Source organism: Pseudorasbora parva, chromosome 18, assembly GCF_024679245.1.
Source record: "Pseudorasbora parva isolate DD20220531a chromosome 18, ASM2467924v1, whole genome shotgun sequence".
Lineage (NCBI taxonomy): Eukaryota > Metazoa > Chordata > Actinopteri > Cypriniformes > Gobionidae > Pseudorasbora > Pseudorasbora parva.
Window position 1 is genome coordinate 11,328,626 of NC_090189.1, and position 27,008 is coordinate 11,355,633.

Genomic DNA, 27,008 nt, shown 5'->3' on the forward strand with positions numbered 1-27,008 from the left:
AACTATGCCTCGATTCACGTGAACAGTGTGAAGAACACGGTATCAGGAGCATTCTTGTTCAGAAGAGTAACCTGTGTGTTCGTTTTAGCCGATTGTAATGCATTTAGTTCAATATAACACATGTACTGTAAGTGGTGATGTGTTAATGATTTACCTCAGACATGAGCGAGCGTGAGCTTCAGTGTATTCACGCATCGCGCTCGGACTGCAGAGAATGTGCTCAATTCTGAGACTTTTCTTTCGACCTGGTGTCTATGGTTAAACAGAAAATATGGTAGCTTAGCAATAACTGCACTTTTGGTTTAGAATATTAATGATAACCATTTTCTTTCCCTATTAATGTTTACTGCTGCATCCTTTATGTCTATGGCTTATCCCGATTTCTCCAACTAGGGGCTATGGATCAAACAGAAAATGTGCGCGGCGTTAACGCACGTTAATAAATTTAGTGCCGTTAAAATGAATTTGCGTTAACGCGTTAACTTTGACAGCCCTATTTAATTTACATAATATACACTTTCTGTGTGTAGTTATTATGTATATTTGAATACACATGTATAACATATAAATATAAATATTTTATATATCAATATCTTTTTTCTTAAATATACACATGCATGTGTGTGTGTGTGTGTGTATGTATATATACATAATAATTATAAACAGCACACACAGATATATTATGCAAACAAAAACTTGTGATGTGATTAGTCACAATTAATCATTAAACAGCCCTAATTATTATAATGAATATATAATATTATACAAATAAATATCATAATGCAAATATTATAATAATAAAGGAAATATCATTAGTATAATAAAGTAAATATAATAGTAATTCATAATTTATTTATTATATATTTATTAAAATATTATAAAATGTTAATTTATGAACATATTACATAAATATGATGTAAAAATAAATATTATGATAAATAAACCCTTCCTTAAAATGTTTATACTAAACGAAAAATATTATTAATACTAAAGTGTATTAAAGTAAATATTATGCATATTTCATAATTAAGCATTTATGATGATTATAACAAAAAATATTTATTAGTATTATTATTAGGATTTATTTAGTTAAACATATAGTAAATAGTAGTAGAAAATTAAAATTAAATATTATTTTTAAAAAATCTACAATTTTGAGGTATAAATTATGATTAATTTAAATATAAATATTATGATAAATCCACTGGAAAAAAATTATACCCCAGTAAAATATTAATATTACCAAAGTAAATTAAAGTAAATATTATAATGCATATTTTTATTATAAAGCATTTATGATGGTTGTAACAAAGAAAAAAAATATAATAAATAATTATTGGGATTTATTTATTTAGATAAACATATAGTAAATATTAGAAAATGATTACTTTATACAATTGTAAAGTGTAAATTAGGATAAATGTAAATCTAAATATTATGATAAATACACTCGCAAACAATACAACAGTAAAATATTAATAAAACCGAAATATATAAGAGTAAATATTATAATGCATATAATTATAATGCATATACTGTATGACTACATAATAAATAGTAAAATAATAATAATAATAATAATAATAATAATAATAATAATAATCAATGAGTTATAGTTCTTATATTTGCTTCATAATAGTATAACATTATATATATAATAATTTTATTAAAACATTACAGTAAAATTGTAAAAAAAATATTATGATAAATACATCATATACTGTATTATTTATTAGAATATTTACTTATTTAAATACTTATTGCACTATTTGTATAAAAACATGCATGGGCCAAAACATTTTGATAACACTTTACAATAAGAATGACTATTAATTTAATGAATAAATTACAGCATTTATTCCTCTTAGTTTGTGTTTGTTTCAACATTTACTAATGCATTATTAAAAGCAAATGTTTGTATTTGTAATCATTGGTTAATGCGCTGTGAACTAACATGAAAAAATAATGAACAGCTGGATTTTCTTAAAGCAGCACTAGGTAACTTTTGCTCTCGGGGTCCCCCTACAGTTGGGAAAAAATATTGTCCTCAACTGTCGTAAACTCTGTCATCCTACAACAGGGGATGCCATCGCGCGTGCATTTGTTGACATGACAACCCTGATAGCCCTGAACATGTGATGCGCGGGTCGTCTCTTAACCCGCGGACCCCGTATGTCTATGTTGCGGGTGCGGGGCGGGTTGTAAAAATATATACATTGGTGCGGGGCGGGCCAAATTATTTCATAAAAGTGCGACATGCGCATGCGCGATAGGTGATTCGTTTCCTCTTATTGCGTTCCTCCAACACAACCTTTGCTCTCGTATTTTTCTGTGCTGCTTCAGACATGACTATAACATCCGTCAAACAAACGATAGTTGGGCTCGCACGTCCTAATGTAAGGAAGTGGGGTGGTGGTGGAAGTGACGTATATGCCGTAAAGCAGTCGAGTTTTGTCATTCTTTTTGTTCTCAGGTTACTACCCGAAACCCGAAGTTTAAAAGTACGATTAAAAACGATACAGACCCCATCAGGCTATGGCAGATGTGTCATTCAACCTATTGTAAGTCGATGTATCATCACAAGAGTCTTGAAAATATATTATGAAGGTTGAAAAGTTACCTAGGGCTGATTTAAATAAAATGAACAAAGATTAATAAACACTATAATAAATGTATTGCTCATGCATTAACTAATGTTAACGAATGAGACCTTATTGTAAAGTGTTGCCAAAATCTCATTTCAAGTTTATTTTCGACAGAAAACACACAGACTCTCTCATATTTGTGCACACATTTTCCAGTGGAGCTTCACAGGATCTCTCCTTTCTTAAGTATTTTAACAACCTCAAATATGCTCGTCTGAAGCACTTCAAAGACTCTCGTTTCCTTTAAAAGGCGTATTCAGTGTCCTTTGATAGCTTTGTCAACGAAACCCCGAATGAAGACGAAATCCAATATCTGACTGCTGACGAAACCTGTGACGAGCTCCACCAGAGCATTAAACATGAAAATTAAAGCTGAACATGGAACTTCAAAGATATGGAGGAGACGAACATTAAAAAAGCAGACATGAAGGTATAAATCTTTAATGTTCCTGTAGGCAAAGAGCCCGTCCTCCTCTCAGTGGAGGCACAAGACGGGACGGTTTTAAGGGAGATTTATAGAACCTTCTCAAATTCCCACCTGATTCCATAGTAAACACTTTTGTCACTCTACTCAAGACCAGCTGCATGACCTCGAGGATAAAAATCTCCATTGTTGGACGAGGAACCGTGACAAGCCATCATTCAGGAGAGGTCGATGAGAGGTAAAAAGCAGGTCACTCTTTCGTCGCCTCTCTTGTTTGGGTCTTGGCATGAGGTGAACTTGGAGAATGTGGTGATATTTGCGTGTGTACACAATGTAATATGCACATCTGTGTGTGTAAAGACACAATGTAGATGAAAACGAGGAGTTCAAGAGAAAGACGTTTCTCACCAAAGCCTTGGTCTCGTCCTCATCCTTGTAGTAGTGCAGCTGGTCTCCTCGGAGGACGAACCAACGAGTGTGCCAGGTCTTCACGAAACCTCCTTGCTTCCGGAGCCAACCGCATCGGAGGACGTCCTGCCTGGCCGATCCCCGGCCGTGCTGGGGGCTGTTGCCCGCGCTGCCAGCCTGCTCTTCCATTACAGATCCGACAGACCTCCCTGTACCCGAGACAGAAGGCGAGACGGTGTTTGTTTTTACATAAGATACAAATGAAAGCATGACAAAAGTCACATGACTGACCTCGCAGGCAGGTGTTCTGGTGTTAATGCAAGGGAAGGGCGGTGTCGTTGCCCTGCTATGTCACCATACTGCTCACTCCATCCATGGATTTGCATTTGTCAAGATACGCAAATTCTCACAAAACATTTGACTTCTAAGGTCATGCTCATATATTCCAGCCTAGAACATTCGTTCAGTTACATATAAATGAAAAAGACGGATAGATCTACATATTTTAAAAAAAATCAACATAATAAAATACTTTCTGAAAGATCATGTGACACTGCAGACTGAAATAATGGCTGCTGAAAATTGAGCTTTGCATCACAGGAATAAATTACATTTTAAAATATATTATAACAGAAACCAGTTCATTTAAATTGCAATAATATTTCACAGTATTACTGGTTTTACTGTATTCAGGAATAAATAAATGCAGCCAGCCGTGATGAGATTAACAGACTAATTTAAAAACCATTAAAAAACCTTAATGTTTCCAAACTTTTTACCGGTACTGTGTGTGTGTGTGTGTGTGTGTGTGTGTGTGTGTGTGTGTGTGTGTGTGTGTGTGTGTGTGTGTGCGTCAAGCGATTATTTGTGATTAATTGCAACCAAAATAAAACTTTGTGTGTACGTTCTGTGTAAAATTATATTTGTACACACATTAATACGCACACAAACGTATATATTTAAGAAATATTTGCATGGGTTAGGGTTTTATCTAAAATATATGCATGTGTGTGTGTGTATGTAAATATTGATGAAGAAATGAAGAAAAGTGAAAGAAATGAAGAATGAAGAAAATATCATACTAATAATAATAACATAGTAAATATTATTAGAAAATTGAAGTGTATATTATATTACACTCACCACGACTGCATTTATTTAATAAAATAGAAAAATAGAAAGTTCAAAAGAACAGCATTTATCTGAAAAATAAATTGATAATTCAAAATTATAAATTTCTTTACTGTCACCTGACCAATTTAATGCATCCTAGCTGAATAAAAGTGAAATATCTTACAGACTACAAACATTTGAATGTTAGTATCAAAAGTTGTGATACTATATATATATATATATATTTTTTTTTTTTTTTTATGTGATTGTTTTAAATAATAACAAAAGTGACTTTTGCATTTTTTTTTATAAATCACTTATATCACAGTCTGACCTCTGACCCCACTGGCTTTATGTTATGACCTACCGACATTAACTTTCACAATGACCACAAGATCTTTACAAGTCTGTGCATTATGAACTCAGGCAGCAAAGGAAATATTCAAAAGCTCAGCAAATCTGTGGACACCAGGGAGGAGGTCTCCTCCACCACTCACTCGTTTCCATTTTCCCTCTCACCTTCCCAAAAGAAAACTCGTATGCTGTTAGCAGTTGGAATAAGACTGTCTTTTCATGAGTCTATGAGACCACCAGACCTTCCCACAACAACATTCTGCTCAAGAGATTAAAATCTGTGCCGCACACAGAGCCAGGAGACGCCGTCCAGGAACAAACCATTAAAAATTCAACATCTAAACAGTTGCTGCTTTTGCTTGGAGCTGGAATTATAAGTGTGTATCTGTCCAACACAAGTGCTTCGGCAAAGAGAGGCAAGACTGGGAATCGCATATCGGCAAAGCGCGGCAGTCGGCCAAACACCTGACGTTCATTTAAGTGACTGTCTGACAGCCAGACATGAAGGCATGAAATCATAAAAGGGTGTTTTATGTCAGTGTTTATGATTTTAGATGACATCTTTTAGTGAAGGAGGAGCTGCCAAGCTAGAATCTTCATGTTTGTGCCCATCGAGATATCAAGATCATGTCACGCCCGTCAGTGTAAATTTGTTACTCGCTGCCTTAGCACATGTGTGGTGTTTGCAGTTTGTGTGTGTGCTAGTGTGTGTGGGAAACCATTCCCTTTGAGTAAGTTAGTTTTTCTCCCATTCAAATCAAAAAGTGGTACTGGAAACATTCATCACATTTGGTCTTTATCCTCAGTACTTATTGAGCAGACCAGAGTCTGTATATTGTTTACAGTAAACCTGATCAAATGTGTTGATGTACACTGAAAAAAAAATAAAAAAAAAACTGGTGTAGAAACAATTTTTACTCATACTAATTTAATAAAAAAACAGAGATTTCACACAGTATTTACAGGTAAGTTTTGTGATTTTATTGTATCAAAACATTAGCTTAGCAACATGCTAGCATTAGAATCCCAAGAATGTCTGAACGACATGCTAATGTTAGCATTTATCTGAAATACAAATTATTTGTAAAATTATAAAATATATTTACAGTCACTTTTGTTAAATTTAATGCATTCTTGTTAAATAAAAGTATTAATTTCTTTTTTTTATGTTACTGATCACAAACATTTGAACGGTAGCATGGTTAAACTTAGCGACATGCTAATGTTAGCATTTATTTGAAATACTAATTATTTGTAACATTATAAAATGTCTTTACTGTCACTTTTGATCAATTTAATGCATCTTTGTTAAATAAAAGCATATTATTTTTATTTTTTTATAAAAATAAAAATAAAAAAACCTTACAGAACATTTAAACAGTAACATGCTTAAGCTTGACGACAAGTCAGATTCACAATCAAGATGCTAACTACCGGAATCATAGTTTTCGCTATGAACCTTCAAATTTCTAAGCCTAATCTTGACATTATCCTTCATAACCCTGAGAAAATTACTTCAGAACTTATTATCTGATGTTGAGGTGAACATGCCGTATCTGCTGAAGAACCGCTTCATGCAGAGCAAAATAGATAACACATGCAGAGAGAAAAAAGTGTAAAAAAGTAATCCTCTTGTTCGTGTCCTATTTAGAGGTCAAGGCTTATTTTTCTCTTGCTCTCGTCCTCATTAATGATTCAGACAGTGGCAGAGCCAGAACATGTTGAGCCTAGACAGGATTTTGAAATACCGCGCCTGCATCTAATTTCCTCAAACAGCTTCGGAAATGAACTCAGATGATGGTGTTTCTCAATGCTGACAGCACCAGAGACCCAAAAATGGTTCAAACAGGGACGTGCACACACTGTTCTCCCTTTTTATCGTCAGGAAGCTGAAACGGTGTAAGTATCAATACTTAACAACTATAAGTAAGCACCTCACTGGTTTATATCCCAGAAATCATTGCTCTGTTTGTGGATTCTTAAAACTAGGTTGCAAAATGGGGTTTTTGCAGCAAGGCCATATGAGAACGATTTTTGTGTTGACCATAGAACTGTTCATCACTGTTCAATGAACAGATTCCAAAAATATATTATTTTCTTAGTGAAGAACTTATTAATAACCTAAAGAACCTTTTTTTCCAGTGGAAAAGACTGATGTAAAGGGTCTTTAAAGATCAAAGACATAGAATTATTGGGTGTGTTTACATGCACACCAGTAAGTTGATAGCTCCAAAAAAATCAGCTTATTAAAATGATCAGTTTTCCCCGTTTACATGCAAACCAGTAAACTGACAACGCAAGTAAACCGCATTTGATTTTATTAATAAACCGGGTTATTTCCTTGTAGTGACGTCAAAAATAATATTGTCCGTATATTTGACTCTGAGTTTTTCAAATGTTACGTCAGCTGTGATTTTAAAGGGGATTTCAGTCAATCTCATGTCAATCTTGAGTACCTATAGAGTAGTATTGCATCCTTCATATCTCCGAAAAGTCTTTAGTTTTATTATATTTATGAAAGAAATATAGACTGGACAGAGTCTTTCCGGAAAAAAAACGTGCACCTGGAGGCATATCGAGTGGGCGGAGCTAAAGAATGACGAGCGCGCAAAGTGGCGACGTCCTCAAGCTTGGAGAAAGCCATGGCTGTCTCAGCTAATAGATATATGATCCAGAATCAGATCCGGAGGCTGAAACAAATTGAACAGGAGAAACAGCAACAGCAGGACGTCCGTCTCTGTGGTATGTACTGTATTTAGTGGCCTGTCAACATTTGTGTGTGTTTACTCGCAGTTTATGAGGACATGATTCGGTTTATGGACTATTGTATGCGACCAAACCTTAGCAGTAGCAAGCAAAATGGTTTTGCACGTCAGACTAGTGTAACGTTATACAGAGAACAGCAATGGAGTAACCGTTTTTGAATGACGAAGCACGCGATCGTGTCGTTTACTGATGTTTACTCACGCGACGAGCCAACAGCAGAGACATTTGAAGCAGTTTAACTCACCGGCTGCTTCCAAAGCAGGACCGAACCTTTATCGCTGGGACCGCTCCGTCAAAAACACACTTCTTTGGTATGATTTAGTGAAGTCCTGTGACAGCAGTGGCGTGGAAATCCACTTTGCGACGCGACTGAAGCGATGTTGTGAAGCTTCCCATCATTTCTGCGTTCAAATCGGTTCAAATGCAGCGCTGCCTTCCCGGAATGCTGTGCTGAAGCGTTGAAGTCGCTTGATGTCACTCATAGGAATAAAGTGGAGCACGGCGCGCGACCTAAGTGTACACAGACGACTGGATCTGCACCTGAGAGAGTGTTTATGGGCGTGCATTTCCTCTCTCGCTCTAGTCACGCGCGCACCCTACCGGGAGAAGAGCCCGTATGGCCCATTCAAGGACCTTCAACTCTTATTAACGTCAAGTCGAGCCAGACTCGAAAAAAACTCTCCGAAACTTGTGAGAAACCGGAAGGAGTATTTTTGACACAGAAATACTCCATCAAACGTCCAACATTAGTTTTTGAAACTTTGTCTATGTTTAGGATGGGAATCCAAGTCTTTAACAGTGTAAAAAGCTCAGTATGCATGAAACCGCATTTCACCCCACCTTTAAATAAAGCGTGCGCTGTGTCAGCGGGAGATTTATGGCTTATATTATGTCTCATCAGTTACAGATGCAGCGTTTTGACTGAACCTCTTCTACATGAGATGAGAAAATCTTTATAATTTTCTGGGTCTTAAAAGAGTCTGCGTTTGTGATATAAGTCTACCCTGACAAGCCAGACCCACATCAAGATGTTTGGTCTGGAAACTCACAATTTGACAGGGCTCAATCCGAGGGGCGGGATAAACGGTTGTCTTTAAAACTCCCTCTGCACGCGATAGGATAGCGCTACAACCAACCAGAGCAACGAAGGTGAAGCAGAGCTTGTTGATAGATTAAACATTCGCCGTATCCGTTCGGCAAAACTCCGAACACATCTTCCCTTTTTAAGAATGACTTCAGGGCCGTTCTTTGTTCTTGTCTCAGAGAAAAGCTTAACTCCAAGTCTTCCAGAGTCGCGGTCAAAGCTGATTCGAAAGACCGCCGTTCGCCAGTTTCTGTGTTTACTAGAAGCACGCAAACGCAACTCGGCCGTCGTCATTATGGCCCCGCCCACCGACTCTATACACGATGTGATTGGCCCGTCAAGAGTTAGGCGAATAGAGCTCAGAAGGGTATTGAGAGTTGCTAGACGACACTCGCGGGCAGATTACATTTGCTGCCGCTAGGGTGCATCTAGATTTCTAGGCTAATATAAGTCCTTATTTCATGCAAAACGCTAGCTCGCTCTGTCTGGATGCTTTTAAATCTGCTCTAAGTTTGCGTTTTTGTCACCTATCACACATGCGCACTTCAATAAGCCGACAGAAAGCAGGTTCATGCGTTTACATGCAGCGCGAGATCAGGGTAAGAGGCCAAAAACTATCTGTTCTGACCGGTTTTACATGACCATGTTCATTGTCGGCTTATTAGGCATAATCAGCTTAAAAAGGTACATGTAAGCGCACCCACTGTTTTCTAGAATAAATAATCGGTTCTGAATTGCTGAAACGAGTCATCAGCAATTTCAGTCTCACTTCCTGTTACGAACCTACGTAACAACATAACAAATTTGTATAATGCCAGTCTAAGGTCTTCACTGGCTGCCCTGTGAACAATGTCTAATTCAAATTCTAATTTAGATATTGTAATGGGGTTGTCTGGCTATCTCCAGACCAAGGTCAATCTTTTAAGATTGAACATCGATCTGGGGAGTCTGCTGTGTATTTTCTACTACACAAGAGGCGTGATAAACGAGCACAATTTAAATGATTGTACGCAATAGGATCCTTCATCTAATCAGACCACAAGGGGGTCTGATCAATGGGCATAGTTCAAATAACTTTGTACACAATTGAATAGTCCTTCAACCAATCAGACCAATGATCCATCGCTTCCCTATTCGTCATTGTGCTAAACCATTTGTCAGGTGGATAAGCCGGTTTGTGATTGGTCCCCGCAAATTTGTAACAGAAGCAGGATAGAAATATGTACTGAACTGCAGGGCGAAATCAAATTGCCAGCAGATGAGGCCGGGTCTACCCAGTTTAGTAATCTGGGTTTTATTTTCATGTTAGTAAACTGTAGGCTAATCACAACAGACTGGGCCAATCTGACCAATCAGAGCAGAGTAGGCTTTCAGAAAGGAGGGATTTAGAGACTGAATCTTCGAACAAACCACTTCAGACTCCTTGAGACATGAGGTGATTTGCAATGTATGTTTTGAGAAAATTACAACTTTTTTGACCATGGATGCATGTAAACCTATTGTAGAAAACCTCCAAAACAAAATTGCGAACCATTAAATTAGCATAACATGTAGTTATTCAAAGAATACTCCACAGAATTTTAGGACTATTTAGTTAAATCTGGATAAAATGTATTAGCATGGTTTCTAGTTTTTAGTTGTGTTGTATTCTGTGTAAGTCTAACTTTATAAAATATTACAATCCTTTATAGTGTTGCTTCCTGCAGTAAAAGTAATTTCACAGTGAGAAAAGCAGCACTGCCACGTTATCATATGCACAGAGGTGGCGGTGTGTGTAAGTGTGTGGGTTACGATGAACTCCAGATGTGCTGCCTGAGCAGTCTGCTCGACTACCGTCATCTGCTTAGCAAGTGCAGGGCTGCAGAGCGAAGAGAGACCCTGCTGATGGTTTTGATGTACTGCCATCACACACACACACACACTAAAGCTATGTTTGGAATCGTAACTGTCACACTACTCTTATTATTTCTGCAGCATTCAGTAAGTATGTGTGCAGTATGCAAATTTTCTACATGCATGGAACAACCATTTGCCAAAGTACACAGCATACAACTTGAGCACACATTGCATGGAATACTGTATGCCAGCCAGAGTCTAATGTAAAATTTACTTTACTTTCCAAAAGTGAACCCAAAGCAGTATAAGCCACAATTGTTTTATCTAATCTGACTGCCAAGAGTTTAGGACAACATGACCTCAAACTTGACCTTATTTACTTTCATAATGCATTTTCTTCATTTGTGTGCATTATAACCAAGCAGCAACCTCCCGCATTCTGTCTTGAAGCCAATACAGAAGTAATTTAAACTGCAATTCCTTGACTGCCATTAGGGACCAAGCCTGCAGTACCCCTGTCAAATACTAAAGCTTTCGCGCCTCGATCGCCCCTCGGTGACCGGTCCCAGTACAGGCACCCCTCTGTGTTTTCTAATGGACGCGAGGCAAACTAAACAATAAAATTACACTTCAAATATTTTCCCCCCAAAGTTAGTTTATGTCATTGAAGGCAGTTTTCATCACGATGATTTCATTTCAAGTGTTAATTTTTAAAATAATTTTAGTTTTAGTTAGTTATTTGAGGCTATAAAACGGGGGGTGTGACATCATGATTGACAGCTGAGATCGACGTCTTCTCTGAGTGAAGTTGTCACTGAGGCACTAACGGACTTTTTTCTGGATTTTTGAGAGCAGATTGGTGCTTTAGCTTTAATTTCTACATTTCAATAACTGTTTATTTCTGTCACGTTACACACAAAGGAAAAGTGGTGCGAGGACTCAAGTGCAGAAAAGGATATATTTATTTATAACAAATAAAACATAAATACAAAACAAACACCCACGAGGGGGCAAAACACATAATAGAACATAAACTTAAACTCAAAACATACCAACAGAAGTCACTGGGGGAACGGGAGACGCAGACATTACACAAGGATCCAACACAGACTGACAAACACAAGGAGATTATAAAGGGAACAAACAAGGCAGATAATGAGGGAGAACAGGTGGGGCAAATAAACCAATAATCAGATAACAAGAAGGGCGGGGTTGACAGTAGACCGGAGACATGACAAAACCCACATGTGCACACAAAACAGGACAGGCATGTGACATTACCCCCTCCTTAAGGAGCGGCTACCAGACGCTCCACTAGGGACAGGGATGGGAGAAACAGACCAGGGCGGGACGGGAGGGGCTGACCAGGGCGGGACGGGAGGGACAGACCAGGGCGGGACGGGAGGGACTGACCAGGGCGGGACGGGAGGGACAGACCAGGGCGGGACGGGAGGGACAGACCAGGGCGGGACGGGAGGGACTGACCAGGGGGGCACGGGAGGGACAGGGGAAACAGACAAGGAAGGAACAGACAAGGGAGGGGTCAACAAGGGAAACATGGGGAAAACAAAAAGTTCAGGAGGCCATGGTGGCACACAAAGTTCGAATGGCCAGGACGGCCCGCCGAGGTCGGGAGGCCCACCGAGTTCAGGCGGCCCGCAGAGTTCAGGCGGCCAGGGCGGCGCGGTGAGAGCAGGACTCCTGGGTGGTGCGGTGAGTGCAGGGGGCGCCAGGGAGGTGCGGTGAGAGCAGGACGCCTCAGCGATGCGGTGAGAGCAGGACGCCTCAGCGGCGCGATGAGAGCAGGACGCCTCAGCGGCGCACGGAGAGCAGGACGCCTCAGCGGCGCACGGAGAGCAGGACGCCTCAGCGGCGCACGGAGAGCAGGACGCCTCAGCGGCGCACGGAGAGCAGGACGCCTCAGCGGCGCACGGAGAGCAGGACGCCTCAGCGGCGCACGGAGAGCAGGACGCCTCAGCGCCGCACGGAGAGCAGGACGCCTCAGCGGCGCACGGAGAGCAGGACGCCTCAGCGGCGCACGGAGAGCAGGACGCCTCAGCGGCGCACGGATAGCAGGACGCCTCAGCGGCGCACGGAGAGCAGGACGCCTCAGCGGCGCACGGAGAGCAGGACGCCTCAGCGGCGCACGGAGAGCAGGACGCCTCAGCGGCGCACGGAGAGCAGGACGCCTCAGCGGCGCACGGAGAGCAGGACGCCTCAGCGGCGCACGGAGAGCAGGACGCCTCGACGTACGTCAGAACTGAACCGACGAATGAGATCCCATTCGTCGGTTCAGTTCTGACGTACGTCTCCGTTCCCTCCTTCAGGGAACGAGGGTTACATACGTAACCGAGACGTTTCTTATAACTCATTCGTTTACATTATATAAAGCCTTAAAGCTCTGCATAATTAAGGGTGTGGCCACTTTGAGAGACAGATAGATAGCTATTTATCCACTGACTGTCTGTTAGTCATCGCGTCGCCTCAGCTCCGCCCAAGTCCCGTCTCTTTGCCCATTTTCTGTTATCTGGGCGATGACGTGCTGGCAAGATGGCAATGGCCAGCTCGTCTCTACTTTACGCTTCAGAACGGCTTAAGCCTAGTTCAGACTGCACGATTTTCAAACTTGTCGGGTCACTGCTCTTTTCACACTGCATGACTATCTAAGGTATCAATCAATCATTGACCGATGGACCGTCCACACTGACCGATGGATCGGCAACAGAGGGTTTTACACTGCATGACTGTACAGGAGGAACAATCGCAGACAACTCTCTCTCTCCGGTGTGCAAACTACGTTTCCCAACTACACGTGCGATGAGACAAGTAAACAACGCGAGATCACACGTGCGTCAGACCGGAGTTCTCGCGCGAGACTTGGAATTGTTATTAAAAATGATAAACTGCACAAAGTTTGCTTCAAATTGTGTGTGCGCTGATTTGTGGAGAAAAATAAAAGAAGATTATGGCGGAAGAAATTGTTGGAGAGACAGAGGGAGCCAGGATTGTGTTCTGCAAAGACAGTTTGAGGTAAATAGCTAAATAATTGTGCAATGTGTTGCTGCTGCGGCTGGATGTGCAAATATTTGGCCTTTGTTTCTGTTTGATAGAATTGTAAATATATATATTAAAATACGGATATTCTGCTCTATAACTCCTCCCTGAACCTCCCGCTGCCCTGTATCTCACTCTTTCATTGGCTGTCGGTCATCGCCGATGTCATTTTCAGTCAGAACTCATTTCACACAGCAGGAGTTTCAATCGGCGAAAGGTTTAGATATTTAGCATGCCAAATATCTCATAGGCGTCAGCGGCTCGTCGGCGATTCTCTCCGATCGCGCCTTTGATCATTCACACTGCGTGATTGTCCCTCGTGTGCACGAGCACCGTTTGGCCTTTGGCCTATCGGGCAGTGTGAACTAGGCGTTATCGGAATCTTGGGTGATGTCACGGACACTATACGTCAGGATTTTTTTTTTTACAGTCTATGGTATTTAAGCATTGATTTAGCAAACTCTAACTCCACAATCCAATCAACTCCGATGGGAAAAAAACACATTAATACAACAATTTATGTAAAATCGGTTGCAAGCATTTTAAACTAAACTGTGCTAAAAATGCTTAATAAACATCATAATATCTGCATCATGCCTACCACGTGAGATAATGTGACAACTATGTAGCATGCTACAGTTTAAAACGTCTCGTCATTGTACAATAGTCTACATTGATGGGTGGGTCTGCAGGATTGTCTTTGAGATTTTACTATTCTAATGCACCTGGTTTGAATGAGTCTATCAGCGCAGCATGCAAGAGTAAAAGCCTGTCACTGTGCCAAGTCTATGGCTCTGAGATATATTAGTGCTGTCTGCTGTCTGTGTGGGGCGTCACTGAAGTTTCCCATCTATAAACTCCTCTCTGAAGACCCAACAGCTGCCGCAGGGACGCTGGGCATGCTCAAAACATCAAACACACAGACTCTTACCACAATAATCAGAAACAAGAAACTTTAGTACATATTACAGAAGCAATAATCTCTCTCTCTCTCTCTCTCTCTCTCTCTCTCTCTCTCTCTCTCTCTCTTTCTCTCTCACTCGCTCACTCACTCACTCACTCACTCACTCACTCAAAAATAACGGCCCGGATGCACCGGAGATAGCGAATCAAATTTTAAAAATGTTTGATTGTTGTCCTTATTAGTGGTGCTCGGTGAATAACCACCTAGCGACCATTCAGAACACCCTAGCACTTGCAAAAAAAACATCCCAGCATCCACTCACAGCACACTAGCCACTTTACAGCGAGTAAGTACCACTCACATTTTCCACAGAAAATATAAAATGTAGTTTTGTGTTTGCTTTGTACAAAAGCAAAATGATGAAAAGGCTACATAACATCCTCGTGTGTAATCATGGAAACATACGCATTAGAGAGGTGAATGAAATCTAATGTCTCTGCTAGTCGAGCGGCATTCAATTTAGCCTCTTGCATAATTTCCTTTTGTACAATTCAGTAAAGCCCTGCTCTTTTCCTCAATTATCATGCCAAACAACTGATGAGGCTAATGAAATAGCAAGATAATAGCGGAGATGACAAGATCGAGGCGTTGAGTGGGGCACGGACTGTGTGTGAATGTGTTTGTGTGTGTGTGTACTTATGTTGGGTGGATGATGACGGAGACAGACGTGTCCTCCGCACAGCCTCTCTGTCTGGCATAAAGAAGTTTATTGATGAGCTACATGAATTAAATATCCCCTGCAGTCTGCTGAATACAAGTGCATTATTAATACACATTTTTATCAGTTCTAGTTTTTAAAATAAGCAAAACAATGAGGAATATATATTAATTAATAAGGTATATATAGATTCTTACATGTTTCCGGAAAGAAAAATTAAGTATAATTTACCCACCCCTTCAAATTCAAAAACGTTTCATCCCCAATATCTTATTATGTAGTATGGTCTCTCTTATTTTGTTAAAATCAACATTTTTAATTATCAGCGTGTTAATTACGATATAATTACATATTTCAAATCGGCAAAAAAAATCTGATATGCTTTTTGCATCTTTAGCTCAATATTGCTATAAAGAGCAATCAAAAAAAATTATCTGTTAACATCATGTTCTTGTGAGAGGGCAGTTTCCTTGCTTGCAAAATGTTGTAAAAATATATCTTTTTTAATAATAATGCATGCATAATTTTCTCACTTATACTGACTCTGCTACAACAGCCTATGTCTGTTTGTTTGTTTGTTTGTTTGTTTGTTTAATTCAGAATTCTGGAATCCTATGCTGAATATCTCACACTCTTTGACCTTGGGACTGTGTGCGTGTGTTTGTCTGTGTCTGGTGTGGGAATGTGAGAACAATGTGTATTAACAGGAAAATGCATACAAGAAAATCTCCAGAGGGAAAAAAATCCCATGTTTATGGAAAGGAGAAGATGGTTAGACCATCTCTCACAAGACTGCGTCTCTGACCAAAACACGCTGATCTCCAACCTAATGAAAAATGAAAAGTTAAGACTATATGGTAATCAAACAATAGGTAAAAAAACAGTGGCTTTTCATTAACACGATTATATTTATAAATATGGTTAATTTAACAAACTAGGATAATCTTTTAAAGACTTTTACAAAGTCTTTAAGTCATCTTTTTATGAAAATAGCTTAAATACAAAGTCTTAAAGTATTTAGCAGGAAACTACAACATTTCCACCAAAATAGCATATTGTGAGCGATTTGCATGCAAAATGCAAAAGCCTACCATATAAATATTCTGACATTTATTTTCCAGGTATTTTTTGTTCCTGCCTTTTTCTCACAATCTGCGAACCATCTGCAAGGTCCAATATTATCCTCCAAAAACCTTCCAGAAAATTGTAAGACCACACTTTTGAAAACCCACAAGTCTTTTCTCCTTTTCAACACTGACAATTTAAAGCTGCTGTCCGTAAGTTTTGCATCTTTATCGCCATCTCTGTTTGAAACCTGCAATTACAGCTATTTGTGGAATGATCATCTTTATGTGGGTTGTGCATCGACACATCTCCTCAGCGCGGATGTATCTAATGTTTTGAGGAGTTTGTGTAGCTGTCAGTCACTGCACCGGTGTGGATACAGTACTATGTCTTAAAGGGTTAGTTCACCCAAAATGATTTTTTTTTTCATTAATGACTCTAATGTCATTGTCCTAATGTCGTTCCAAACCCGTAAGACCTCCGTTCATCTTCAGACACAGTTTAAGATATTTTATATTTAGTCCCGAGGCCTTTCTGTCCTTTGAATGTAAGTGTATGCCCACTTGCTGTCCACGTCCAGAAGGTAATGAAAACATCATCAAAGTAGTCCATATGTGACTACGGGCTGTCAAAATTGTTCAAAAATGACGTTTGACTATTCCCTCTAAAACAAACACGAATGTTCGAACTATTCGAACATCTAGGTGCGCATTTTGTCAATGACGCGCATTACGTCAATAACAAGACAAATTAATACAAAGAGACATTAGCTACTTGTATAGTTTGTCTATTTAAGTTATACAAATTTGACAACATATTACTTACACAAAAACAAGTAGATTGTTATTATAAATTATATAATTATTATACATAAATTAACTAATGGCCAAGACCGCAGACCCCCCCCCCCCTCTCGCCCTCACTGCGGATAACGGTTTAAATGAACAAACTTTAAATGCTGATCAAGAGATTTGTGCAAGCAATTTAAGGTCGCGAGACTCACGACTCTTGTCCCAAAGCAGGCTTCATTCAGTGATTGAAACAAATATTATTAATATTAATTGAAGTTTTACAGCATATTGAGCGCTCCGAGCGAGCTCTGCTGTGCTAAACATGGAGCTTTTTCCTTGACATGGTAAATAATCACATCAGTGGAAGCAGTGCAATTATCCTTTATTCATGTAATATCTCTTCAGTCAGTACAGCAGCCTACATTTTAGTAATGTTTCTATTTAATGTTAAATAAAATGAGGCATGGAATGCTAACTGTATCTTACAGAGCTTGCATATAACTTTATCTCGCGGCTCAACAATTTGAAAGCCTACCGACCAAAATACGTACTTCCAGGCATGGCTTTTTAGATTATGGAGTTAAAATCTCTTTCTCTGCTGTGGTCGAGTTGGGCTCTGAACTTTCTGTCATCTTCCCTGCAATACGCGTCAACTTTCAGCAGTGACAGTGCGACTCCTGTGACCTGTCCCTGAACCCTCAGGCGTGCGCTCACTCGCAAAGCAGACAGCCACGCCTCTACTACCGCGGCGGGGGATTTTTTAACTTTGTTTTTTTTTGTTGTTTTTTTTTGAATATTAATTTTCACCTTCGAAATTCGTTTTTTAAAAACTATTCGAATATATATTCGAATTTAGAATATTCGTTGACAGCCTTAATGTGACATCAGTTGGTTAGTTAGACTCGTTTGAAGCGTCGACAATACATTTTGGTCCAAAATAACAAAAAATACGACTTTATTCAGCATTTTCTTCTCTTCCGTGTTCCTCAAATAAAGAATCAAACGGTCATGATTCAAGATTTGGATCGCGTGTCAAACTGGCAAACTGCTGAAATCACGTGACATTGGCGATATGAATCACGAATCAATTTGCTGATTCGTGACCGTTTGATTCTTTATTTGAGGTTTGAAAACAAACGCGGAAGAGAAGAATAAAGTCGTATTTTTTGTTATTTTTGGACCAGGTTAGCCTTTTGGTTAGCCTTAGCCAACTCCTTCACCACTAAAGGAGCAAGTCCAATCCAACTTATCTCGAACCACGTGGGTAGGAGGGCCACAACATCATGGCCACCAACAAAACTCAGCAAAGATTGCTCTGGCTTTAACTTCTAGATATTCGGCAGCGTTGCCACAACGGACCGAATGGCTTCACTTGCATCTTTGTAGCCACCATTACTGAACTACAACTCAAACTAGAACACGACATCAACTTCATCGTTCTCAGCCACTCCCTCTGTTCGCTGATTGAACAGATCAAAATTTAGCTGGAGAAAATTAACAAATATATACCGCATTACATTCACAATGCCGTTCTATGACCAGAACATCTGTGTTTTTGCTTAACAAATAAAATCTCCTCACTGTTCTCTGCGGAATCTGCAGGGTGACTGTGAAAGTGTAACATTAACATGCAGATCCAGCCATTCACTGCGGTGAATCTTCAGCCAGTGACTGCACACACTTTATTAATCGCTTCTGATCAAGCTCAAAGAGCAAATAAACATTTTAAGCCATCCATTTGGGACAAGCACACAATGGACGTTTACTCACAGCAAAGACCACTGGCTTTTATTACAATGGACAGAGACGTTCCTGTGTGTATGTCTGCCAACATCAATCAATAAAGAACACAAAGATCCCAGCATTATGCTCTGATCTGGTATTATGTCTAATCGAGGCTTTGACATTTATGTCAATCCTTGGCTAGTGTTCCTTGGCACACGGATGAAAAAAAAAATCCTGTGAAGTTTTCTGTTACAAACATCTCAATTAGATATTATGGATTACTTGACAAGGCTTTTCCTGCAAGAACCTGGAAACTAAAGCAGAGAGGACAAGTTTCACCTGAGGATGTCAGGTACATTTGTGTCTTGCATAGTTTGTGATTTCAAACCCATAAATGACCATACTGTTTTTCCTCACACAAGAAAAACTGATAGAGCCAATTACCTAAAGATTAGCTTGCAGGGACAAATTCCAATCCTGCCTGGAGAAAAATCTCTTTTATTCTTTTCATTTATTTTGACCTCCTTTGAAAGTAAAGATTTTTTTTTCTGTGTGTGAATCTTACATGTTCAATGACATATCTGACAACATGCTGATTAAAATAACAGTTTGATGTTCAAGATATTAAGCCAAGTGTGTCGTTATAATTAACTTGCTTGTTTTCCTCTTAAAAACATCCCCATGACAGTGAAAGTACCTGCAGAAGAAACGTTTATCCTAATGTATATATACAATGTATGCTTATGAATTGTGATCTGACACATTCTGGACTAATTTGAGATCTCTCTAGCATCTGCTCATGCTTAGAACTCTTTGCTTGCTAAGCATGTTTACTCTGCACATGGGAATGTGATAGGGCTGAGCACACAGAGCAGGCCTCAGTGTTTGACACAGCTTTGTTTGGCCCTTTTATTACTACGAACCACTTTCTCTAGCTCATGAGTTCTGTTCAAAGAAAAGAGAGAGAGATCTGGCCACAGACAATCATTTTAGACATTATAAGCATATGCTGGATCTCGGATCCTAAGAAATAAATTCTGAATTTGGCTAAATTCTAAGGCAGAATCTCATGCAGCTTCAGGATGTACTGCAATGGGATCAATGAAAATATTTAGCCAAAGTGGTGAATGGATGCAATATGAAAACATAATTTAGTACTACAAAGTGAAAGATCAAATCTAGTTAAAATGGCAATAAATATGTACAGCGTTTGTGTTATAATTTTAGCATACTGTAGACGGTGTGTGGGCATATAGACGGTTTCATCGAACGCACGCGCGTTGCTACGGTTACGCGCCTGGCCCGAAGTTAACTTCCGGTCTGTGTCTGTTTGTATGGCGCACTACTCAGTAGAAATACATTTTAAAGTACTATTCTTGGTTAACATGATATAAATATTAAAAATCAAGCAGAGAGCACATGACACAAGTTTCCCAACATTATTCTTATATTATGAAACAAAGCAACATGTTATGCCGACGCACTGCATAATTGAAAGGCGAGTGCGCATGCATTTATATAGGCTACTGTGAACCCACCAGTAAAATGATGTTCGTTCAAATCCAGCTCAGACATAACATAAATCTGTAGCTTACTATACTTGTTGTAGCCATTAAACAATGTTTTTTGTCTTCATATTTATGTTTAAATATTATATTATTTTTAGATTTCATCTGATTATGATAGGCTATAAGTGCAAAGATGCGAGTGGGTCAGAAATGATTTTGGTGGTTATATTTAGTTTAATATTAAGTTTTGTTTTGTAAAAAGCCTTTCTTTCGTTTTGTACAAATTGTCTCTTAATTTTAATAAAGGTTTCTTCGGTTAATTGCATGTATTTAATTAATAAGAAATAAATAAGTAGACTAGGTCGCGGAAGCCATCGCTTTCATCATGAACCGAAGCGCGTCTCAAACTGAAACTCGGCAGGCTTGCCTCAGACATGAGGAATATGTAGCCTAATATGAGTAGAAACGAAAAGATTTAAATAAGCACATAGTGCAGTGTTCAGAACTCACACAGTAAACAACCAGCTGGATACAGATGATCACGGCGATGGGCATGAGCGGGATGTTAAAGTTTAAGGGATTTATTTTTTATTTTTTACCTTCTACTGAATATGATCGGGTGCAAGCACATTTTAAACAGCACTTATTCACACACGTAATTTTGTGAATAAGTAATTTTGTCGTTTTCTCTAATGATTTCAAAAACATCTTGTAGTGCTTACCTGCTTGTAGTTATCAGTATACTGTTATATTCTATTATATGATTTTGTCATTTCACACTGTGGCCAATTTAAATGTTACCAACTAAATGAGACATACTGAGTTTATAATTAAATTTATTAATTGCGTTTAATTATTGCATCTAAAGATTTTTCACGTGAATAAAGGCAAATAGATTTGCACACTTTGCTTAATCACTGGTCTAGTCTGTTAAACTTGTCAGAAGTTCTCGTTTCTAATCTGCCCTCGTGGTCTATTTTTTCTCTCATCAAAACCGAATACCATCAGTGGTTGTACATCAAGAACAGGAACAGTTTTTGTGCGTTTTGTTTCGCGATCTGACCGGAACAAACAGAAAGTCTCTGCAACGGCGTTAAGCGTTAGATTAAAGCGCTCGTCTGTGTGAAGACTGCATGAGCCGCGTTTGCTGCATTGAACTGCATTGTTTGTATTAGTTAGGTTAATCCGTGAAGCATGTTTTAAAAAAGTGGTAGGGACATGTCCCACCTGTCCCACCCGCAAATTACGCCTATAAGTTAAAAAAATTGGTTGATTGACGCCAATCGGACGTTCATGTTTTTTTTTCGTCTATTTGAAAGTTCGGCTAATAAACATGGTCATTTTTTTTTATAAGTTACATAAACTGCTTTCAGGAGTTTTTGACCGGCATATCATCAAAATGTCCGGAAAACGAAACCTCTGCCGGTCACTTTGACCGGCACCATTTTTTTCTAGCGGAAAATCTGGGATCAACGTGACGGTGAGTAATGAATGACAGGATTTTCAGTTTTGGGTGACCTACCCTTTAAGTGGGGCGTTTTCCCACTCTATTTTAAAGACATAAATGGGAGATTATTTATAATAAACATGCTGAAACAAAAAAAAATCTATACATTAAGATAATGGTGCACAATCAAAATTAAAGATGCTAACGCATAAGAAAGATAACGCATCCTCTGGTGTTATTGATGTCTACCGGAAGTTAAGTTTGGGCCACAAAAGCGCGCATGCGCAGTAGCGTTTGTTTATGTTGTTACCGTTGAAACCGTCTATAAGGAGAGGATGACCGGAGCCATGTATTGCGAGATTTTGGGGAACAACCTCCTCCCTCAGTTAGAGCATTGAAGATGGATCGTGGCAGGGTCTTCCAACATGACAATGACCTGAAGCTCACAGCCAGGATAACCAAGGAGTGGCTCTGTAAGAAACATATCGAGGTTCTGGCATGGCCTAGCCAGTCTCCAGACCTAAACCCAATAGAGAATAGTTTTTCTCAGCAACAGGCCAGAAACCTGACTGATCTACAGAAGATCTATGTGGAGGAGTGCACTGTAAAAAAATATTTAGAAAAAAAGTTACCTAGTTGCCTTAAAATTTTGAGTTAATACAATGAACATATTTTGAGCTTCGACCACCTTTATTAAAATATTTTTATCAAATTTTTTATGTGGTTCAGATACAATAATATTTTGAGTTTCTATTTATTAAACAAATTTCCTTCATTGTATCAACTCAAATGTTTAATTTCAATAAACTCAAAATTTTAAGGCAACCAGGTTACTTACTTTTTTAAGTTAAACCAACAAAAAACAACCAATTTTTTTTACAGTGTGGGCCAAATACCCTCCTGCAGTGTGTGCAAACCTGGTGAAAAAATACAGGAAACGTTTGACCTCTGTAATAGCAAACAAAGGCTACTGTACCAAATATTAACATTGATTTTATCAGGTGTTCAAATACTTATTTGCAGCTGTATCATACAAATAAATAGTAAAAAAATCATACATTGTGATTTCTGGATTTTTTTTTTAGATTATGTCTCTCACAGTGGACATGCACCTACGATGACAATTTCAGATCCCTCCATGATTTCTAAGTGGGAGAACTTGCAAAATTACAGAGCCCCTAAAGGGACGTGGTGGAGGAATTTTTTTAGGTGGGGAGGTATTTTTTTCCCCTAAACCTTTTGCGTTCCCTCGCAAAGACATTTGCGTTCCCTCGCAAAACTTTGCGTTCCCTCGCAAAACTTTGCGTTCCCTCGCAAAGACATTTGCGTTCCCTCGCAAAGACATTTGCGTTCCCTCGCAAAACTTTGCGTTCCCTCGCAAAACTTTGTGTTCCCACGCAAATAAAAAAGAAAAAAAAGAAAAAGTTTTGCGAGGGAACGCAAAGTTTTGCGAGGGAACGCAAAGTTTTGCGAGGGAACACAAATGTCTTTGCGAGGGAACGCAAAAGGTTTAGGGGAAAAAAATACCTCCCCACCTAAAAAAATTCCTCCACCACGCCCCTTTAGGGGCTCCGTACAAAATAGCAGGGTGTTCAAATACTTATTTTTCTCACTAATATGTTACGTATTGCTCTGAGGCAAAGGCTGAGGATCCAAATGCAGCTTTAATGAAAGGGTAATTCACAATCGTAGTCAACAGTACAAGGTCAAAACACACGTAGGCAGTCCTAATATAAATATATTGGGGATGCACAATATATCGGCCACCATATCAGTATCGGCCGATATATGTTAATTTTTAATGTTATTGTTGTCGGGCCAATAAGAAAATGTTGCAAATATATTAAAGCTGATAAAATGCACATTTCCGATTAAAATGCACATTTCCTTCAAATGCACACTGTTTGCCATAATGGTTTTGAATCGCATGAAATATGATAGGAATCTAGTGTTGTCAAAAATATAAATATTTCGATATGTATCGATACTGAAATATCTGAAATTACACAAATAATCCCTTCTACAGTATCGATACACTAATACCAGTAATTATCTTCGATCTCTTCGTTTGACAGCGAGCGACACGCACCTGTCTCCTCTCATTCACTTCAGTTAAGTATAACGTTGGTGTGACAGGTCTGAACGTCACACGGGATTTCACATAATTCTACTCATTTCCACAGATTTGGCGCTCACAGTCACATCTGAAGCGCACACACAAACAGTAAAAAAAGCTACCTCTGACATACAAAGTGTAAAAATGAGCTCCCTTTTCACAGCTTATTAATAGTCAATAGGGCTGTAACGATACACCAAACCCACGATTCGGTTCGTATCACAATTTTTGGCCCACGGTACAATACAAACCTCGATATGGGGGGGACAAAACTGTATTCTGTAGCCTATTTTGCCGTCAATACCATATATCTGTATGGTCAATAGGCTACTGCCGACGTTTTCTTTTCGGTACCAATAGGCAATATATATTTAACATGAAGTATAGGGCCTCCTGTACATCAATACCAACAGAAGCGCTGCGTCAGACACGCTTCTGGTGTGCAAAGAAAGAGAAAACGCCACGCAGCCGCCCCGCAGATGACACGCAACAGAAACGCCACGCTCACACCACGTTGCCAGCCGGTTGGGGAAGCTTCTTGAAACACTTACGGCAAATTGTGTGGGTCTTGTCAACTACACGATTGCCATCCTTGTTCTCCACCGGGTAGCTGAAATGTTGCCATACTGCTGACTTAAAAGTTGGACCTGGACAGGAAGGATAATTCTGGGAGTTGGAAGGGGTGTGTCGCGATTCTGCCTTCTCACATCGCGATACAGGTTCGTGGACCTGCGTATTGCGATTTCGATTTCATATCGCATATCGTTACAGCCCTAATAGTCAAATACACAAATGTCACAATTCCCATCTTGGTGAGTATTAATTAACATGAACACACAGTTCGGGAAGAATGCAACAGGAACAGTGTTTTGGATCTATAGTGTTAAAGGGACAGCGACCGAATAAACGTGCCACTCTCTATGTTATTCAAACTACAAAAAGACAAACAGTGACTTACTTTAATGGGTTAATCTGCATTTCATTTTTTACAATGAAGATTTCCCAGTTATTTTAAATTTGATAACGTGTTTTCAGTTTCTTACCGTAATATTTTAGACCAACCTGGAAAAATAAAGCTGTCTATTTAATTTGCATCTTTATTCTATTGTATGTATTTGTGCTATTGTTAGCCATTTGTTTATTTGTTCTTATTTTATTACTGTTTACTTGTCTTTTTAACTTTAATTTACCATTTTTTGTAAGTCGTTTTGGATAAAAGCGTCTGCTAAATGATTAAATGTAAATGTAAATTGCAGCAAAATTCCCCCATCGTAAAAATTTGACATTATATGTAGTGTTTTTCCTCCGTGGTATCGAAAATGGAATCAAATATCGATACTTTTTTCAGGTATTGTATCGAATTTAGACATTCCAATATCGTGACAACACTATAGCAACCACTCGAAAAGGAAAATACAGTTAGGTGCAATGTGCAATGGAAGTCTTTATAAAATTATAATGAGAACATCAATTTTACATTCTTATACAATTTAATATAATTGCTGTTCTTTTAAAATCTGAGAATCATGAAACAAATGTATCACAGTTTCCACTAGAGGTCTCAAACTGATTTAAAGATTGTAAAAACACAATTACTGAAAAAAAATGTAGCACTATATTTATTTTGCTAGATGTCAAAATAAAAGTCTGACACATTTTTAAACCGAAAAACTTACCAGCTGATGCCGTTATTTAAAAAAAAAAAATCCAGCCACTATATCGGCCTTGGTGATATATCGTTCGACCACTTGTTTCCACAAATTGGTAATTGATCATTGATAATTGATAAGACCATGTGACACTAAAAAACTGGAGTAATGAACAGGAACAAAAAAAAAATACATTTAAAAGTTATTTAAATACAAAATGTTATTTTAAATTGCAAAATTTCACAATATTACTTTACTCTATTTCTGATTACATAAATGCAATCTTGAGCAATCTTTCAAAAACATAAAAAAAAAATTAGCAACCCTAAATGCTTTGATTATATAACCACTAGCAATCTCTAGCACCCATTGGTCTTAGCTAAAAGTCTTCGCTAAAAGTTCTGTGCATCTGCACTAGATTCATCAATCCCTGGTGAACAGAGCTTCAACTAACAGCCATTGCTTGTGCTAAATCAGAACCAGAATGAAAACTCACAAAACATTGCTTATTAAAGGGGTGTTAAGATGGAAAATACGCCATTAATCTAGCATTTTCAGTTACCCCAAAGGGCAGTAAATCCCTTGAGTGGTCATGCATTCTTTATATCAGCCAATTTATGTTGTGTCTATAAGTGAGTGGTCTAAAACAAGCACGTCGTAGGCTTTATCAGCCATCTGTCTGTCTGTCTGTCCGCCTGTGTGTGTTTCAGTCTGACAGCTGCTGGTCACTTCTGTCTACTGACAGCTAATGCTGTCTGCTAATGCTGATGGCCACATTCAGCCCAACTGACCGTGAAACACAAAGCCCTGGTACCAGGCCAGAGAGCATTAGAGATATTGATGTCTGAAAAGGCATACAGAAAGTAGAGAGGAGAAAGAATTACGCATTTTAGCCACGTTGTGACCTTGCGTGTAAGGTTGCATAACAAGATTTTAGCATCGCAAATAAAAGGAAAGAAATTCAATGCGTGTATCCTCCTTTATGGATTAAGCAATCCCATAATGCACTGCAGTAAGCTCAGTGGGGAAAAGAGCATGTTAATTCAGTATTAAAAGACATTGAAAAAACAATTCCATCTGTATCAATATTAACTGGCATAAGAATATCAGAATATAAGAATATGTGTGTGTGCTAAAGAATCCTCATATTCTGAGGGTTTGCAGCACTGATGGATAAGTGCGTTGATATGGAGAGAACCTGCCAAAACCACTCCGACGTCCACGGTCAGAGTTCGACTGTGTCACTGCTGTTTGACTGACATGTGACATATGATTCAACTGAGTATATTATGTCATAAAGGCTTGCGGTTTCCTTTCACCTGTTTTAGAAGATTTAGCAAAATTATAAATTGCTGGCTCTACTTCCTGTTTCCATTGTATTCTCCTTCTGTCAGGAGTTAC

General features: G+C 38.8%; 1 protein-coding gene across 2 annotated transcripts in view; it reads right to left on the reverse strand.

Moving 5' to 3' along the window:
- arhgap24 (Rho GTPase activating protein 24) overlaps positions 1 to 27,008 on the reverse strand; it is a 182,144-nt gene that overhangs the window by 146,202 nt on the left and 8,934 nt on the right. For both annotated transcript variants that reach the window (XM_067424711.1, XM_067424710.1), the window contains exon 2: positions 3,478 to 3,686. In XM_067424711.1, coding sequence (XP_067280812.1) covers positions 3,478 to 3,666 — 189 coding nt within the window. In that variant the 5' untranslated portion in view covers positions 3,667 to 3,686. The remainder of the gene's footprint in view (positions 1 to 3,477; positions 3,687 to 27,008) is intronic.